At 37.6% G+C, this 20,830-nt stretch overlaps 1 protein-coding gene across 1 annotated transcript in view; it reads left to right on the top strand.

The window, feature by feature from the left end:
* The window catches only part of FMN2 (formin 2), a 164,368-nt gene that overhangs the window by 10,108 nt on the left and 133,430 nt on the right, over nt 1–20,830 (top strand). Inside the window, exon 2 of the mRNA XM_059835781.1 lies at nt 10,613–10,779. Coding sequence (XP_059691764.1) covers nt 10,613–10,779 — 167 coding nt within the window. The remainder of the gene's footprint in view (nt 1–10,612; nt 10,780–20,830) is intronic.

Raw genomic sequence — 20,830 nt, 5'->3', positions numbered from 1 at the left:
ATTGGTGTTGCTGCCATGTTTCATAGACAGCACAAGTGGAGCAAGCTGTTTTAAAATACAACTGCTTGGTTTGATCATGGGACACTATGGATGAAGAGCAAGATAGGTTTTTTGAAAACTGTTGGTTCATAACATCCTTTCTGGGGTGGCTTAAAAAGTAAAACCTCATTAATTCTGGGGTCTCTCCTTGTCATCTTTATTTTTGGGGAATCTTATTTTCAAATTTTTGCCATATTTTTCCATCAGGGCATTCCTGGAAGAATTTTACTGGTGTTTGTACAAGGTGCCAATTTTGCCCTGTGCACACTTTGGTGGCCCCAGGAGTGGCAGCAGGGTTCTCTGTCCAGCTGTAGCTTGTGCCCTTGCTTCCAAAAGGGAGCACACACACGTGTGTTCCCTGGCTTTTTTGAGGATGTCTTGAACACTTGAGGCTGTTAGCATTATGTGATTCTCTTTCTGTAACTGTGTGATGGGCTGCTTGTTTTAGCTGAGTGAGTTGAAATCTCAATGATACGGTTATTCAGGCTCCCTTGCACAATCTGGAATCTGTCTAAATGATTAGTGATAATTGTGTGGTTAAAGTAAGGGAGAAAAAATTACTTGCTTGAGTTCCACAGGGGTTGATATATTGTGGTTCTACGTTAGAGCTAGTCAAGAATTTTCATGGAAAATTTTTAACAGTCAAGAGGGTGCTAAAGACAGGACAGTATAAAGGGAGGGAGACTGAGATGCCAAGAGATTCAGACAGCTTGGCAAAAGTAAAGCATGGTGTTTACTGTGATAATCAGATACAGGACTGACAGATGTGAAATTAATAATTGATAGTTTTATTCCAGTTGTTTGAAGAGTCTATTGATGTAATTAATCCATCAATCAATACATTCTTCACTGGAATTTAATAAATACATTTCTGACTTTGAAATTACATTGAACTGTATGTAGGTAGGCATAGAAAACTGGGGGTGCAGGGGGACATAGTGTTGATGTATGTCTTTTTCCCAATTCCCTTGTTTAGGCAGACTTTCTGCTTTTGACTTACGAACTTAAGGTGGTATGTGGGTTCAGTTCATGCCATACATGTGAACAGAAGCAGGAAATCTGGAGACAACATTAGAGAAGAAAGGACAATCTTCTCGGGCTTTTCCACACATCCCTAACTTTAGCAGTATTCTAAATACTAAAATGTAAGATATAACTATAAATAATAAATTAATAGAGTACATATTATATATAATATGATAATATACGATATAAATAAATCAATATATAACCTCTGGGGTTTTTTCCCCTCAGAGACATGGGTATGTATACAAGCAGTGAATGCAGATATTAGCTATTATACTGATAATAAAAACAAAAGGAAATATCTTTATGACAGAATTAGAGAAATTTGTACCATAACCCTAGACCTTGACAAGTTTTGTCATTTTTAAGGCTTATGTTGCCTGGAAATTAGATTTACGACATACTTTGTGTTTATTCATAGTGGATGGATTCAATTTTTTTTTCTTGTTGTTGTGAAACCATGTTATGTGTGCAGGCTTGTTGCTTGGTGGGTTTTCCATGTTTTATGTAACCAGGCTGTGAGAAAACTGTCATGTGGTTTCAGGAAAGTATCTGTCAATGAAAATTCAATCCCTTTTAAAAAAAAAAAAAAAAAAAAAAAGAAAAAAAGAAACAGCCAAAACAACCTCACAGGATGATAGATCTGGAACAGTTTCCCGATCTAAATCAGCAGAGGATTAGAAACTCTGCAGTGAAAAAGAACAATAAATGAAGCCTCTAATCATGGCATATTGGGCATAATCTCCCAGGTCAGGCTTCAGGCAAGCAAGAGATTAAATTAATTTGTTATTTTTCTAGTGCAAATGTATGTTTAATATGCATTTATGCAGGACTTGGGCTTGTTATTTGAAGATAAGAAGAGATGGCTGGAGCACCGATTTCCGGTTCTGTTTCATTTCCCAGGTTCCACGTGCACCTTTGCAAACCTCTTCTTTCTCAGCAGTCACGTGTTGCATATTATATTTAGGCTGACTGCAATAGCTTAGCTGAAAAACTTTAAATTTGAAAAGATTATGAAATGAAAGGAAAATATTAAAGAAATTTAATACTTTTGATCCTTGAAATATTAATTTTATATGTGAAATAGTAGTCACTCAGTGCTTTGTATATTTGAGACCTAGGAAAGCACATGAAACAGTAGAAAGGTGAGAATTAAGTGAGATTGATTTGCCCCTAGAAAATGGTTCAGCACGCTTTTGCTGCGTAGTTCGGGGAAATACAATGAATGAATAAAACTTGTACAGTAAAGTATTTAAGAAATGACATGTAGTTGCAATTACTAGCTCATCTACAAGAAAGCATGTATGGACATCTTTGCAGTATTTCTGTCTCTTGGACATATTTGTCCTCTTCCGACGTTATGGGGAACATTTGGTGTTGCACACGGTTCAGGTGCTTTGCCGGATGATTTAGGCCTGATTTAGCTGTGACCTTGATGGTAGTACATGTAGAAAAGGAGACAAGGAAAAAATTGGGAGGAAGGAATGTTTTGGGGATGTATGCGGCAGCAGATATTGAATTATAGTATTTCCTAACTTTTGAATGCCGTAGAAATCAGCTTTTCTTTTTCCTCATTTTCTGCTCTATTTTTTTTAATTTATATAACTATGTTCACAATTGTAAACCTTTGTGAATTGAAAAACCATAATAAGACTACTATTGCCTTTTTATATTTTGTAAGACTAATAGAAAATATATTCTAAATTGAAATACATCCTTTGCCATTTCTTCTTCCTTTCCTTTTTTCCTGTCATAACTTCCAAAAATAGAGCATTGCCTATAGTACATTTGGCTTCAAAGCTTATGAAATCTCTTTGCTGTGTGAGCATTTATGATCTCACTGAAGTGGGGAGGAAAAAAAAGAGTAATCTGAGCAAAAGAGGGCAAGCTGATTTCAGTTTTTGAAGATGTAAGCAGTATGTGCATGAGAGACACTGTTAACCCTTGACGTGACTCTGAGTAGAGTGTTCAGGACTGGTATTGCACTGAAGCCATTCACTCTGCATTGGGAAACACTAAAACTGAAAGTCTGTCTCCAGTCTGTATAGGTTAAGATGTGCTGATGCAGCTTCTGTGCTAATGGTGAAAGTGTGGTGTAGTGGTCTGGCTGTTAGAAGAGATAATCGTGGGAGACTGACAGAAGGGGGAGCTTTTGGAGTATAACTAATTTGGATCATTAGTCTCAACTTGTGCTCACTGACAGCTGTGCTCCAGGGCTTTTGCAAATGCAGCATAAGGAGGATGGGAGACACATATTTAAAGACAAACGTGAGGTTATAACAGCATGATCCTCAGGGAAACATTATTGCAGCTCTGCTGTAGTGCAGGGCCTCAGTGCATGCAGGTGTGGCTTTTTAGTATGTCTGTGACTACTGTAGTTTTCTCCTGTTTCTGTCTTCCATTTGTCCCGCTCCTCAATAATTAAGCAAATCCAAAGCCAACAACAACATGCTCATGGTATTGGTAGTTCTTAAGGATTTTATTACTCATCTTGTTGCTCTTTGAAGTGTTGGTCTTCTAAGCAGATTGGACAGGAAAAGAGCTGTAATGTGAATTCCTTGAATTGGGATTTGCCTGTATTTCTCTGTGGACAACACTGAACGTGCTTTCAACATTCGGTAATTCCATGGGCAATCAAGTGTAAGGCGCAAACCTGCATTTCAGAAGGGTGTAGATCCTTATTTCTAGTGTCTGCTTGAGGAGAAAAAAGGTCACCCTGGAATATAAGGTGACTGTAATAGAAAGGCCAAACGTGCTTCCTTCTAAAATAGGCAACCTCTCCCATCAAAAGTGACTCATAGTCCAGGTTATGACAGACAAGGTGGTTCAGATTATCAGTACAGACAGCCAAGGTCTGTAGCAGTTACTGCCATATGGAAGGAGGTGTAATACATACACACAGACACCTCTTCATTCCAAGGGAGAATCTGTGGCTGTGTCAGGCCAGTGCTGGGTGGGATTATTATATTAAATTATTATATGTATATTATATATAATAGTTAATATTTTACAATAGTTCATTATTATATGAAATAATGTTTGTAGAATGACTGTCAGTGAGGCTTCCTTTCTCCCTTCACCTTGCATTTGAGTAAAGATGGTTGCAGTAAATCTAAGGTTGAAAAATATCATTCAAGAATACAATTATCTGCATTTTTCAACAAGGGAGACAGTATGAATGGAAACCATACTGGGACTTGTGAATTTTAATTCTGCAGTGAATAGTTTACATGTTCTACAATTGTTGCCAGAGGTGTTTTTGATGAACAATGTTACTGAAGTCTTGGTCATAGTGATAGGATGAAGACCTATAATGTCATACAGGAGACCATAAGATCATAGTGCTTCATCTTAACGAGAATGGGAGGAAGTGGCAGATGACATGGAGGTGGAGAACATGGAATTTGGAAGCCGAGCCAGAAGACCTATCTGAGGTATGGCAGCAAAAGTATTACAAAATATCCATAGAAGGCCAGAGTACCCGATACTTCCAAACTTAATTTCATGTTCCTATTCTTTTAGTTAATTAATTGTGTAATCCTTTGTAAGAAAATAAAAAATAAAATACTTTTTATCCCTTACTGGGATTTAATAAGTAATTTTAAGCTCCTAAAAATAATTTATGAGTTTATAGTTATCTTATTTGCTGGAGGGTTTTGGCAAGATCCTCAGAATACTGATTTGATCTAAGGCTGAAACTTAACTTCAGCTCTTCTCCAATTCAAAACTTGATACGCCTCCCATGCCCCACCAAACTAATACTTATGGGAAAGGTAAGAATAAGCTCCAGAAACTTCATAACATGAGATTTCTGGGAAGAAAATTTGTTTAGAATATTAAAAAGGGAACTTTTTAATCTTTTAGGAAAAAAAGAGAGCTGAGCGATCTTTGTTCTTTACTATTTTCATAGCATGTAAATGCAACCTAGAGAAATTGCTTTACCATTGCATTTAAATCTCTGTAAGAGAAATCAGCTGAGCATTTAATAATTATGAAATCATTAATCATTTAATTATTTCAGGTTACTTGCAACCATCTTCACCTATTGAGAACACATTCAGGTATTGCCTCATGTAAGTTATGAATGTGAGGTGACTAATGTCTGAGGAAAAAGGCTGTTCTTGCTGTACCTTATTTATAAACCAAAGGTGAAAAATTGTAGCTCAGAACCTTGCAGTTGAAGTTGACTGGAATTTAGCCTATGCATTAAATATGGCTGTGATTTTGGTTTTGCTGTTTAAGGAATAGATTCAGGGATTAATATTGTACAGTCAATTTCACGCATATAGATACAAAGTAATCTTAATTAATTCCAAGCATGTGTAGTGCAGATAAATGGCTTACTGGCAAACCATTTCCGAACAAAAAGCAGTTAAAAGCCTGTAGAGTCCAGTGTTAAAGAGGTATTTTGCTATACCTAAACAAAAATATAACCTTCATCTTGCCCTGAATCAAAATCATAAATGTTATTCCTGATGAGAGGAACAAATGTCCCTTGCTTTGACATCAGTGCAGGTAGGGTCAGAGGGCAGCGAGGCGGGGGTGGATTTGGTACCAGCCTCCCCAGCCCACAGAGGACTTTAGAGCTGGAATGCTTCTGCTGTGGTGACAACTGGCTTTTACCTGAAAGTAAGTGAAAGAAATACCAGATGCCATTAACAAGGGAAGAACTACTTAGTAAGCAGTGGCTTTCAAATGTTGTTCTCCCATGTAAAATAACTTTAGCCCTCTTTGGAACTGCAGTGCCGCAGGGACTCCATCCGTGGGTGGTGCAGCACGGCATGGTGGTGCCTTCAGGAAATTAGTGACATTCTCAAGTATTGACACACTTTCTTTTGGTAGGGTTTACCTCCTCACTCCCCTTTAAGGAAAATACATATTGCCCTTTTTATAACTTTGGCTAGTTTTTATATTTGAGGGGTGGGTGATTCTGACTCTTGTAATGACCATTCAGTTTGATGATAAACCCTAGCTGCTCAGGTGTAAAACTTTATCCTCAGGGTATCCGTCTCCCTGAGCTGGATGACAGGGATGGAGAGCAAAATAGGCTCCCCATGATCCAGGAGGAAGCAGTTAACGACCTGCTATGCCACCTGGACACTCATAAGTCTATGGGGCCTGATGGCATCCACCCAAGGGTGCTGAGGGAGCTGGCGGAGGAGCTTGCCAAGCCGCTCTCCATCATTTATCAACAGTCCTGGTCAACGGGGGAGGTCCCGGATGACTGGAGGCTTGCCAACGTGACGCCCATCTACAAGAAGGGTCGGAAGGAGGATCCGGGGAACTACAGGCCTGTCAGCCTGACCTCGGTGCCGGGGAAGGTTATGGAGAGGCTCATCTTGAGGGCGCTCACGGGACACGTGCAGGATAACCAAGGGATCAGGCCCAGCCAGCACGGGTTCATGAAAGGCAGGTCCTGCTTGACCGACCTGATCTCCTTCTATGACCAGGTGACCCGCCTAGTGGATGAGGGGAAGGCTGTTGATGTTGTCTACCTGGACTTCAGCAAAGCCTTTGACACTGTTCCCCACAGTATTCTCCTAGAGAAGCTGGCGGCCCGTGGTTTAGACAGGTACACTCTTTGCTGGGTAAAAAACTGGCTGGATGGCCGAGCCCAGAGAGTTGTAGTGAATGGGGTGAAATCCAGCTGGCAGCCGGTCACAAGCGGAGTCCCCCAGGGCTCAGTTTTGGGACTGGTCTTGTTTAATATCTTTATTGATGATCTGGATGAGGGGATAGAGTGCTCCCTCAGCAAGTTTGCAGACGACACCAAGTTGGGAGGGAGTGTTGATCTGCTTGAGGGTAGGAAGGCTCTGCAGAGGGATCTGGACAGGCTGGATCGATGGGCTGAGGCCAACCGGATGAAGTTCAATAAGGCCAAGTGCCGGGTTCTACACTTTGGCCACAACAACCCCAGGCAACGCTACAGGCTTGGGGATGAGTGGCTGGAAAGCTCCCCTGCAGAAAAGGACCTGGAGGTGTTGATCGACAGCCGGCTGAAGATGAGCCAGCAGTGTGCCCAGGTGGCCAAGAAGGCCAACGGCATCCTGGCTTGTATCAGAAATGGTGTGGCCAGCAGGAGCAGGGAGGTGATCATGCCTCTGTACTCGGCGCTGGTGAGGCCGCACCTTGAATACTGTGTTCAGTTTTGGGCCCCTCACTACAAGAAAGACATTGAGGTGCTGGAGTGTGTCCAGAGAAGGGCGACGAAGCTGGTGAGGGGTCTGGAGCACAAGTCTTATGAGGAGTGGCTGAGGGAGCTGGGGTTGTTTAGCCTGGAGAAGAGGAGGCTGAGGGGAGACCTTATCACTCTCTACAACTACCTGAAAGGGGGTTGCAGAGAGGTGGGTGTTGGTCTCTTCTCCCAAGTGACTAGTGACAGGACTAGAGGAAATGGCCTCAAGTTGCGCCAGGGGAGGTTCAGGCTAGATATTAGGAAAAACTTCTTCACTGAATGGGTTGTCAGACATTGGAATAGGCTGCCCAGGGAGGTGGTAGAGTCACCCTCCCTGGAGGTATTCAAGGAGCGTGTGGATGTGGCATCGTGGGATGTAGCTTGATGGGCATGGTGCTGTGTGGTGTTGGGTGGGTTGTGGCTTGTTGTTGTTGTGTGGTGGGTGTGTTTGTTTTTTGTTTTTTTTTTTTTCCTCAGGTTGGACTTGATGATCTTACAGGTCTTTTCCAACCATAGTGATTCTGTGATTCTGTGATTCAGTGGCTTAACAGTCGGTTCTAAACATATTGCCCAGTAGGTGCTTTAAACATATAACCCATTTATTTTTGATACAGAGATTTTTTTCACAGCTGTTTGCAGTGAAGCTATTTCTGTGTGGATTGACAATAGAACTTTTTTCAGCTTGCATTTGGTAAAATATGTTAACTGAACTGGCAAAATGTATTTCTGTAATTCAAATTTCTGTGTCCGTCCTCAGGTCTCCATAGCAGTTTTAAAGAACACACAAGCTGTGTTAGAGCACAGCTTTATCTGAACATTATTACCTTTGTGTTGAGAACCTTTATTTTTTTGACTCAACTTATATTTGATGCAAAGGACAGCTTAATTTAACTACAGTTAGTTTGAGCTAAATGATTGATTCTTTCAGGTTAAAAAGTACTAGCTAATAACATTAAATAATTTTTCTACTGCTTCTGGATATTCAGGAGAAGACTCTTTAAACATGACAGGATTATTTATATGTTGAAATATCAGGCAAAAAAAAAAATCAAGTCTGACATTCAAAAGTCATGGATGACATTTGAATATTTAATATAGTATGAAGAAATGTGTTGTTTTCTTGCATAGTCCTATTTATTTGTGTGTATGCAGAATGCTTTTTCTCTGGTGTATTTTCTTAGTATTATTTTTTCTTCTGTGCATTTTAGGTAGATGTAAAGCATTGACTTCCCCACTCATCCTCATTACTTGCAGTCTCTCGTTTAACTAGACAGCCTTCCATGTTGTTGAACTTTACTCAATATAAGGTGATACTATGGTAATATGATGTGCTTTGCTCCAGAAATGCTTGCAGAAATGCTACCTATTGGTGCTCTTGTGTCAGTGTGATGCCAGTCTTGTAATCTTCTTTTTTCTTAAACTTGCTTATATAGCTTAACCTCAGTATCTATAGCTAGGAGAATCCATTTATTACAGTAAGAGGCTAGTAGCTAGGGGTTTTTTTTTAGTAGTCTTTTACAACACCGCTAAGCATTGGCAACTAGTACCCCAAAGAAAAATCGCTAAAACAAATCACAAAAACATCTGTTGGCAGATAGCTCCCTATTTGGCCTTCATTTCTATGGTTTTGTACTGTTGCCTTTCTTCATATAGGGGATTGCTGTACATTGCTGCAACTGTGGGTAAATTGTTGTTAAAAATCAGAGTCCATAAGAAAGCCTATCTTCAATTAATTAATGACTTTGAAGATTTAACAACTGAACTGTATCTTTGGCTAAATAGAGGGATATGTTGAATAAGCAATTATGTTATCGTGACCTTATAGGTGGTGAAACCAAGGAACAGAGGCAAACTAATCAGCAAACATAACAAAACTTGTGTATCTTACAAGTTTATCCCCTGGATTATCCCCTTGAATGTACTGTATTGTGTCTAAGAAAAGGCTAGGAAACTTGGACTAATAATTCAGAATTATCAGATCTTTAGATGTGGAGACAAAAATCTTAGAAATAACCTTTAACATCTTAACATATTGTTTATTTTAGACTGTATTGCCATATGAAGTTAAAATAATACAGAAACTTTAGGCTAAATGTCACTTATAATATCCTTTTTAAATTGCATCCAGATGTTTTTAAAAAAAAAATCTTTTTAGTATATTCAAAAAGCCTGGGAAATTTTACATTTTGAATAAAATCAACATTCAAACAGAAATCTTGCATTTGCATGTAAAAAACAGTAGTATTATCGTTAGTACTATTATTATTGTTATTATTATTACTGCTTTAAATGACACTAAAATTTTTTTTTAATGCAGTATATTTTTTCTGGAAAATACCTTTGGCTTCCAGTGAGTGGGTGGAAAAAACAGACTATAGAAACTGATTTAGGTACAAATTGCATTCACATCTAGTTCATACTAAAACATGAAATTAACTTTATTACTCCATCTGCCTTTTTTCTTCCAGTAGATCTATTTCATATCTTTATTTATATCCTGTAAATCTGAACTTTGGCATCTTTTGACATTTTAGAGCTTAATCAAGCAATTTAATATTCTTGCAATGTAGATTTTACTACAGCCTGCGTGTATAACTATTTTCTGTAGTCTTTTTCTGGCTAACTGCACACAGCACAAAGATCTTTCAAAACTCCAGCATTGCCTCCTGTAATATGCTTTATAACATATGCCCTCCTTTCATGCTCTGGTGAGATAACAAAGAAAACACTTTGATCATGAAATCTGGCCCTGGAATAGGAGTAAGTCTCTTTTCTCAGTCTTCAAAAGTTTTACTTCTCTGAATTGCTGCTTGTGGCACTGCAGCTGTATTAAATACAATTTTAAACAGAATAGTTATCAGGGTATTTTTATTGTTATTCTTTTATTGAGAGTTTCTCTAAAGAAATAGAGCACAATTTCTTAAAGATTGTGAGCATTTTATGACTCAAAAAACAAAGGCTTATTCCAAGAGTTGGGAGACTTGATTCTATAATAACTTTGTGTGACACCCTTGGAAAAAGTTACTTCATTTCTTCATAATATCTTGTTTTTCCCATCAGGACAATTATATAAATAAATAGGAAATTGATGCATAGCATCTCATGGATTTTGTTCTCACTCGGCAGTGCAGCCAACACAACGTGTATTTTCTTGAGTATCTTAATTAATCCGGCTACAGATCAGTTCAAATTAACTATATAGAAATATTTTATATTAAAGACTTCTTATCAACTGCTTTTCTCAAGAATTCTTTTTTATTTCATATATTTATTTCTAATAGTTGAGACTTTCAATACACATGGTAATGCCTTAATCTTTGTGTCCCATAGATAGCTACAAATTCTTATTGATCTGTGTCATCACCTTGGCAGGACGAACTCTGCTGGAAAAGCTCTTCAGCCAGCAGGAAAATGCACCACAAGAAGAAGCAGAAAAACTATGTTCTCGCATTATTGCAATGGGTCTTTTGCTTCCATTCACCGACTGCTTCAGAGAACCATGTAATCAGAGTGCCCAGCAAAGCACACCCACGTTTGATGTAAGTACTGAAAAAGTTATCTTTTGTATGTTTTGCCAAGCGGGGCACTATTTATCAATGGCTTATCAGTCCTGTGAGAGTTCTGTTAGTCCTTTTAAAGAAAATTGCCTTTATGAGAGTGACTAGCTATTTTTCTGAGCTCAGGTGTGTACAATTTTGTATCCAAGTAAGCATAAGTTTTAAAAGGTTCTCCTATAATTTGATTTCTTAACTTTTTAACTCATATCTTAGTCTGCTATACTGTTCTTTATCTGTTGTTTTCATTAAGTCTTTTTCTTTGAATCAAAGTGCTCTATAGGACTACCAACACTTCAATCCAATAGCTGCTTCACCAAAAATGTAAATTAAAGGAACAACAGAAAACAGCATGTCACAAAACTTTCCAGAACCCAAACAGGATATCTATGCTAGATTATTTTATCCACCTGAAAAGACTTTTGATACAAAATAGTGCAGGTGTCAGTGTAAATTTGCTGGCATTCCAGCTACAGTGTTATCTGTGCTTTTGGGCTATCTGGCCAGAGTGCTGTTATTGGTGGTGTTTGCATACCGTTACAAAACTGTGGTGTAGACATTGCCTAACATGCTTTTCCTTCCTCTTGGATAATGAATTCAACATTAGTCTGTCTTTCTATTGTATGATACTGTACAATCCATGAAGTTTTAGAGCAAACTTTTTTTTATGATCGTTGCCATTAAATTTTATCTTTGACACTTCTTTGTACTGGTTTATATTACTGAAGATAATCAGGGTTTTCCTCTTCAGTAATTAACTTCAAAACAATGTACAAATATTAACTAACCTACTTAATACTTTACTGGTATAGTGAAGATCATCCCTATTCTACACATTAAGCTGAAGCTTGATTAGAAATACTCAAAAAATGATTGGCATAGATATGAGAATGTGAGTCTTTTTAACTCTTTAAATCTTTCTCATCTTTCCTGAAGAATTGTTTAACACAACTGGTGAAGGGAAAATGGGTAGAATAAATTTGTCCAATGAATTCTTAAAAAAAAAAGAGCTTTCCTAGATAACCCAGCTTATCTAGAAATTCATTTCATGGTCCCTCTAACAATATTCAACCTTTATTTTTTTTTTTAAAAAAGAATGTTTAAAACATATTCAAACTGGTTTTTGAAATTAATTGAAAAATGGAGTGTGACTATAAAACTGAGGTTATTCAGGCAATTTAAAATCACACACCATCTGAAAGTGTTTATGGTTAAATGTACTCATAGTTACTGGAAAAGACACATTTCTTGTTTTTCAGGTTGTTTAAAACAGTCTGGCAATGTTTTCAGTTCTCCTGGTTTTACCAGATATTCAGCTAATCTCTTCTTCTTTAGAGTATCAAATACAATATTCTTTTTAAAAAAGTTTCTCCTCACTTTTAATTTGATAAGTTTGGAAAGAAGCAGAAGAGGCTCTTTTGTTAACTGGTATACCATACTTTGTCTGAGTATGAGAATTATACTAATTATCATTCATTGACCATACTCAATAGGATGGACTTTCTGAAAAGAAACAGTAACCTAGCCTAGTGCCATGTGAACAGTGTGTCAAAGTCAGCAATTTAAGATGTTGCTGGCTTAGCAGTGATCATAATTTGAATTGGACTGTCAGTAAGCCACAAATTCTCTGCTACTATTTTTCTGTATAAGTCCCCTAAATAGATCATGCTCCTGTAAAAGAACGTCAGAAGTGGTGTAAAGCTCTGTGTATGTGTATGCAACTAGTAGTGCATCCTACTTCAAAGGAGTGTACATCTGTCTTGAACACTAGGATCTCAACAACTGAATTTCACATGGCACAAGGGTGAGAGCTGCTGCTATTGAGTTTGGGAATATGTTTCTGCTTCAGCCTTGGTGACCACAGTACAGGAACACCTACCCGTTTATTCATTACATGCCCTACAAGGGTGGAAAAGTTTAGAACTTGCAGTATAAACTATAGTGGCTGAGAACTTCAAAATTGTGCTTCTCCTAGCTGATTTTACTTCTTAGAGTGAGTAAATAAGATAGCTTACAGAAAATAAATGCTAATAGTTATGTAAGGAAATGAAATAATTAACAATTAGTGTGAAAAAACTTATGGTGCTTCTGTATATTACTTTAAAAAGGACATGTAAGATCTGTGATTCGTGTCCCCTCTTGCATCTCTCTCCATGTCTCTACTTTGCTTTCTTCTTATTTAGGTTTTCTTTTTTTTTCTATTTGAACAGGATTTTAATGTTGATCTAACCATTGATTTAAAGACAAAGGAATTAGACTAGCCTTAAGTAATACTTAAATTTCACCCATCTAGAATTAGGAGATACATCATCTTCGACCTTATCCCAAAATTGGGAGCACAGCCAGTCCCATATTCTTCCTTCATCTCTGAGTTCATCAGATGAGCCTCCAGTTCCATTCTGGATTGCCTCCAGTTTGACTGGTGTCCTTTTCACTCAGCTGAAACTGCCATCAACAAAGCTCCTGTGACTCTGTGCCCCTGTCCTGGTCCCAGCCAGGTTTGTCTGCCACCTCGTTGTCCTTCCTCCCTGCTACATCCAGCTCTGCTGCTTGCTTGTTCCATACTGTTACTCATTTGGTTGTTTTGATTTTTGTCTGGTTCTTATAAAGTCTCTTAGATCACTCCTTTTGCATGTTTTGCAGAATTGCCAACCTTTTTTCCACTGAAATCCTTCCTTGAATCCCTCCTTTTCTCCTCCTTTTTTGACTGATCACATGTATTTGAGTTTTAACTCACTATTTTTTTAGGTTGAATAAAATCCATGATTCCCCTGCAGGCTTTGTTTTTTGAAGATGTTAGGTTACAGTTTATGAAAATAATCCAGTAAATTTTGTTCACTCTATGATCTATTGCTCATGGCTTGAGATTAATATAAACAGATTATTTAAAAGTCCTATTCTCTCACTCTGATCTCCTATTCTGGATGTCCTCCAGTGAATTTAATTTAAGATGGCTAATGCTGAACTCTCTGCTGTCCTGAAATATTTGCAGTTGCACACTCTGATTATATTCTTATCTTCTTTATTACTCATGCCTGGTGGTCACCTCTAGTTCCCCCTGTCTTACAACTATGTATCCAAGTCTTGTGTCTGTTTTCTCAGTAACACAAGAGATATATTTTTTTCCTTTCTCCCAAGATATTCCAGCCTTCAGTGTGGGCCCCTGCCTCACCCTGTTAAATAATTGTACACAACGTCTTTTACTTTTCTCACTGGATGCTAGCTCTTTCTTTCCCACACTGACTGCAGTTAGGCAATGCATTAAGAGTAAAGACAACTTTCATAGCGCTTAGTTTCTTTTATAATGGCTCCTGGAAGCCAGTTTAAATTCTTAGCATTTGTATTTCTGGTATAGGTTACGCTTTGTGGACGTGATGCTTACTCTTGTGTTAGTACATGGCAAACAAGAAAAACCAACAAATACCCAATGAAAGTATAAATCTTCAGTGAACTAGCAGCTATCATCACCTTTATGCTGAGGATGGTGTCCAGTTTTCAGAGGCTTATAACATGGTCAGATTTTGGATAGATTTAAATGATGATTAGAAATAGCATGCTCCTGAAGTATCTCTGATCTTTCTGTCAATTTCAAATTTCAAATCATAGCCCAAAGGATAGAAACTTTAAAACTGTTTTAAGAACTTATAAGAAAACTTTTATGTTCTATCTTGGCCCATTTCATCAATTATTTCTTTTGAAACAGATTGTGGCAAATGCCCAGAATAAAAGATTAGTCTAAAAAAATAGAAGTAGAAAAAAGCTTTAAAAGTAATAGTAGACAGGGTTGGGATTTTTAAGAAGTTTGCTATTGAGAAGCAGTGGAAGCTTTCACTACAGGTCTTCCTACCTACTTTTCTTATAATGTAAAGAGTATCTCTAAAAGTAAGTAAATGTACAATGGCAGATTTGCTGTCTAGAAATATGATGCCCTTTTTGCTAGTTCCCTGCGTCCTGGAGAGGCTGCTAATTATTGCCTCATGGATGTCATGTCTTCTTACTTGTCAGGCTATCTTTACAGCCTGTCATTCTTCTGCTAGTATTTTATAAGTGAAAAAAAGAGTTTTTAAAAATAAATTTAAAAAAAAAAAGTAAAAAAAAGTAAATTAACAACTTATAGGATAGATTAACAAAAACCTATTCAAAGAACGTTCTCTGAAAAATTGCTTGGCTTTTGAATAACTATTGCCTGCTTGCCTTTGTAGTGTTTCCCTTTTTAACAGTTATTACTTGTTCAAGAGGGCTTCTAAAGTTTCAAATTAAAATAAAATATCCTCTGACTGAATGATATGTAAGAAATTCATACTTTGTGAAAAATTCTGTCAGTTTCAAATGACTGTATCATGTTACTAAATAATTGTGTTTCTGTAGTGCAGGTGTAGTCCTAAACTTTTTAGCATGTTATCTCATTATATTAGAGTAAAACAAACACAAGGCTGAGCTGGCCAAACAGTGCATCTTTGGTAAGCATGTAACCACAGGAAAGTTTTGCAGCCACCTGTTGGAGGACCACAATTTTCAACAAGTAGAGATATCATCTCCTGCTTAGCTCCTCTAGGATATATTACAGAAGCTAGAAGATGGCTATCTTTGGAAAGCCATCAATAACGTGTATAAATTATACATGTTTCCTTTAGAATTTAAACTGTTCTTGCACCAGTAAAATAAGCTGGCATTTTCCTATCAATGCAAGGCAACTTTGTTTAGCTTCACTGTGCTATTAAGAAATATTGACTGTACTTGGTGTTTGCACTTTATGTAGTAGTAGTTGCAATTTCTACATGTTGTGGATGTCTAGTCACTAATTACGACTTCCCATTCCAGATTTTCCAGTTCACACTGCGCAGTCTTAAGCTATGGACATTTTTTTACCTTTCATACCAGATTTCTGCTTTTTTTTCTGACAAACTTTCCAAGTAGTTTCGTGTGTTGTTTCTGAAAATTAGGTTTAAAACACTTTAATTCTCAGTGAAAACTGAAATGATTTTGTGATAGAGGCTTTCTATTATCATTTTATAAGTGTTTTTGAGAAAAAAATTGAGCGTATCTTTGCATCCATACCATACTCCTTGTTTGGGGATCTTAATCTCTATTGCGCACTGGAGGGTCCAACAACTACTTTTTTCATGTGGCACTAACCAGCAATATCTTCTTCCGCATGTGTCTGAAATGCATACTAAGCTTTCACCTTTCTTTAGTTCTCATGTCATTTTGATTGGGTTAGCTCTCTCTACATCTTTTTCAGTGCTTTTATTGAATGCTGTTACTGTGTTGAGTACTGCTGTTAATGCCTTCTTGATTTATAAACTTTTTCAGCATATTCTATAATGAAAGAGCTAAATGGACATCTTCTAGAAGGTGTCTTTCTTTACTGTGTTATGGTGTGATTTTATACATAGGCATGTTTGACAGTTTGGGATAGGGACTGACCCTTATAGGATTCGCAGTTGTGATGCCTGGCTAGGTTGTCATCCATTTCTGAAATATAGCCTCCACAAGGAATGGGAGAGCTAGACAGCATAAATGGCAAATGCTATAAAAATGCCTGTTATCCTATTATCTCCTGGCCACCTCTGGTGATGCAAATGCTTTTTAAGGAAATAAAAACACTGCTTTCTTTCTGCTGAGTAGTAGCAGATGGTGGGATTTTGCAGGTCAGCTGGAAGAAGACTTAGTGACATGAAGACTTTACTTAATTTTAACGTATTTGCACTGTTCACACTAGTCTGAAAATTTAGTAGTTAAACAGATTGCAGACTCCTTTCTCAGAAGTCAGAGAGCCAAAATACCAGTGATCGGTTTCCAAAGAGCAACTTTCCCAAGAATTGACTTCAACTAGGAGAACTTCTCTTCCAAACTGCAGCGCAAAGCTGGCAACAATGCAGCATTTCTTCAATCATAATTTCAATGTTCAGGAATAAAATGTGTAAGACTGAATGTAGTCCCATCTTATGAAATTTGTCACAGCAGTATATTGGGGGTCAGTAGCAAATAAGACTTTAAAAGTTAACAAGTGAAAATTGTGGAATAGAGCAGAGAAAACATATCATTAATCTGCTTTCTTAATCTTTGTTTGTCATGTAGATTACCATGGCAGTTGAGTTTGGCTAAATCAAAGCCCTCATGTCTCCTCTTCCTTTTCCATTGCCCAATCACACTTTGTGACACTTTGTCTTTTGTGGTGAGCAACTCTGAATATTCCTGAGAGTAGTAAAATGGAAACAGTTGGATGATCACTGGGATGAAGTATTCCTGTTATGCTGTTTCCCTGCTTCCTTTTTTAAATTTTAATTGAATATTTATTTTATAGTTGTTACATCTGGCCCAGCAGTCTTCTAGCCTTCTCTTTTTCTTTTTTATTTTTCTTTCTGCTTTCCAGTTACTTGTGGTGATGCTGCTGTATACACTTTCAACTGAGGTATTTTATATGTAGGATGTTGCTAGGTTTTCATGCTTCTTTTCGCAGAGAAGCTTGCTTACCTGCTTGTTATTCTGAAGAACTGCTTCAAGAGGCACATACTGGATGTTAATTTTACACCACCTGTTTAAAATTTTCAAAATCATTTTGCATAGGGTGAAGGTGGTGGTCACCCTGTCACCTCAAGAGATCTTTATATTTTATGACTTTCTCTACATTAGTTCACTTTCTTAAGAATGACAGTCATAACACAATATTTTTTTTTCTAGCTTGGAACTGAGAATACAGTGAGAGCTAAATTTGTGTATATTGCATGTCTCTGTGTTTTCAAGAGGAAGTTTTTACAGTAGTAAATCACCTTTTCAAATAGAATAAAGGTGAAAGTAATTTTCTAATGAAACAGATTTCTTTGGAAAATTCAAATTTGTCAGAATCCAAACTTTCTGCAGAACTGTGTCAGTATAAGTGAAAACAAGTCCTGATGGAGAAGCTTCTTGCCTCAGTTTAGAATTTCTGCAGAGAGTGAATGAGAATAGACCACCTGACGGTGTGTCCTAGTAACAGCTGATAACCTCGTGGTCTTGGGATGTGGTCTTCCAAGTGGGAGTTCAAGTTGGATGTGTTAAGAGGCTAGATCTTGAGGTTCTTCTGTTTCATAAAAGCCTAGCCACTGTTCCATCTTTCAAGAAAAGTTCATCAGTTCAACCTATTCAGCTATATTAAATGTAGAAGTTATTGAGGAATAGGGAAGACCAAGACAATAACTCTGGAACTGAGTGGGAATAGATGTGGAAATCTGAAATTTCGTTTCCTGATTTCCTTTCCCCATGAGGTCCCTAACTACACGTCTATTGGCTCTGTTGGTCTCTCAAATCCCCAGGATATATGTTGAATCCTGAGCAGAGTTTGATGGGATCAAGCAAGTTTGTTCTGTTTTGTTGAGGAGGTTGAATAATTTCATGGGAAATAAATGTTTCATGTTTTTTGACACTTGAAGTGTTTTTAAATGAATTGCGGCACATCAGTTTTCTGAAAAGAAAAAAATCACTCAAGTAAAATGCTCATGCATCAAATTTAGTTTATGAGCATAAAGTGCTACTTCAGCCATATATTACAGTGTTGTGACTGACTTGCTGTTTTTCAGCCTTGGAAGGTATCTGTGTTCACTAGTACAGCCAAAGGTAGTAAAAGCTGAGAGCTGTGTTTAATCACTGCTTTGGTTCTGTCAGTGGTCAGACAGAGCTTTGTTACTGAACGTCTCCTCAAAAAGTAAACCGCTTTCCCCATTCTTGATAATATTGATTTCTTTATTTTAAAAGCTGCTTAAAATAAAGCAGTCTCCTGCTGATAAGAGCATTTTGAGGTAGTCCAGCTCTAATTTCTCAAAATAAAACCGTGCTTGTCCATTTAACTCTTTATATGTAGTGGGAACATGCAATTGGCTTTCTTTAATTTTAGAGGTTGTATACTTAGTATATTAGAATGATTAAACTTCCTGAATGGAAAAAAAAAAATTCCTTCCATGCACTTGAAACAGTCAAAATGACAAGCAATTATATACAAAGGTGGAACAAGCTCTTTGGAGCTCTTAGCCCAGAAAACACCTTCTGAGTCTGGCCCCTGCTTATCTCAAGTACCATAAAATGTAATTCCTGTATGAGTTTATCTAGTTTCATCTTAAATGCAGTTATACTTTTTCCTCTCCCCACTCCTCTAGCTCTTCCCATTGGAAGGCTGTCCACATCCTGACCTATTTGACAAGTAGGAACCACTCTGTTTACTCCTGGCCCATTCATACCTGTCTGTGAACATGCCAACTCTTCTGTCCTCTCCTCTTCAGGATAACTTTGAACGTTTGGAGTTCTAGTGAAAAATCGTTCAAGTTTACTATTTGAAAACACATGCCCTGCAAGATACGGCCTGATTCCATCATGGCTTAACACAGGAGCCATGAGGGAAGTTAGTACCAATTCACTCTAGTGTAAGAAAGTTTAGAGGTACTGCTAATGTGCTTTGCCCATCTACTGCTGTGCAGAGCTGAAGAGCAGAAGCTACTCCTGATAGCAGTGTGCTTCTGTACTGTCCCACCTTTCCCATCTCACCATGCATGATCTGACTGCGCTTTTTTTTTTATTTTCTTGAGAATTGTCAAAATACTTCTGGTCAGATTTTTTCCCCCTTGATTTTCACATTGCTAATTCATGCTTTTGCAACCAGTTTGGATAGATATGTATGCACTTACTGCAGTTTCAACTCCATCTCTTGTACCTCTTTTAAGCGTTTTTCACAATGGCTGTCTTTCTCCTTTGAACTGGAAGCAGATAAACAGTTGATTAAAAGCTGAAGTGGTGTTGAACAGAAGGTCGTATTACCTGCATGTCTCCAGGAGCAATACAGCTGCCAAAAGCATAGGTTCAAGGTTGCACATTATAGTCTATCCCCCACTGTAGGAATAATCTCTAAATCAGTATGTGGTCTGGGGAACAAACCTGGTCTCTCTGTGTGAAAAATATGTGACCCCTTTCCTGAAAGCTCAAGGTCCACCAGTATGCCTTCTGATATTGGCCGCAGGTCTAACTCATGGCCCTGGTTCTTCATCCAGCAGCCTCTTTCTATACGTCATTTACTAAAGGCCCTTACTTTGAGTAGCTTATAGCATTGGTTTCCATCTTTAAACATTAGCAGGAAAGCATATCTTTAGCTCCAACAGTGAAGGAACATCATTAATATTTAATATATTATGTACCTGAAATGTAACACTGTGGTACCCGAGAATGAAAATTTTTTACAAAAAGCCATTCTTTGTGCCTACTGAGAGCTGGCTAGGAAGAGAGTGAGTTAAACTACAGACCTGACTCTCTGTGACTCTATTCTCAACGCTAGCATCTCTAAGTGGTAAAATGTCTATTGATTAGGTACCATCAGATCCTGCAGGCAGTTTGCCTCGCCCATGTGCGAATGCTCTGCAGTTTTAAGAACCAGTGGAAAGTGCTGTGTAAGGTTGTATGGAAATGAGAACTCTTCTTGACATCGTGTTTAGTGCACTGGACTCAGAGAGCTTTAAGCTTTCAATGTCCCCCCCAGAAATGAGTCCAAATAAATAAGACTGGGTTCATTCATTACAAGGATTTTTTTTTTCCCCCAAAATAAGTGCTTTAAAGGCTATATAGTGGAGTCTGAGCAAGACGAAGTGGAAATTCCAGAGGTATTCAAAGCTTGATCACGGTAAGAGCACTCACTGGCTGTACTTACAATGATATCTAGTAAAAATTGCCTCTGAAATGAAAAAATTAAAGGAGAAAAAGTTGGATATGGAAATCTAGGTTTGTGGATGCTTGTATTAAATTATTAATGATAAAAGCAAATCTGGATTTTTTTATTTGGATTATTTTGTTTCTTTTGCTTGAATAGTACTTCAACATCATAGAATTGGCTGCATATGTCTTTCCTCAAAATGTTCTAATAATCATGCATATTTATGGTATTATTAGATTTGGAAAACGAGAAATGAGATGGGTTAGTATATTAACTGACAAGGAGCTAAAAACAAAATGTAAAAAGGATTAGATTTTTGGATAGTATCTTGAGTGAGTAGGTATTAGGACATTCAAATGATTCATC

The sequence above is a fragment of the Gavia stellata genome, chromosome 2, assembly GCF_030936135.1.
Source record: "Gavia stellata isolate bGavSte3 chromosome 2, bGavSte3.hap2, whole genome shotgun sequence".
Taxonomy (NCBI): domain Eukaryota; kingdom Metazoa; phylum Chordata; class Aves; order Gaviiformes; family Gaviidae; genus Gavia; species Gavia stellata.
The sequence above is the reverse complement of the archived record's forward strand: the minus strand, read 5'-3'. Positions and strand labels throughout refer to the sequence as shown.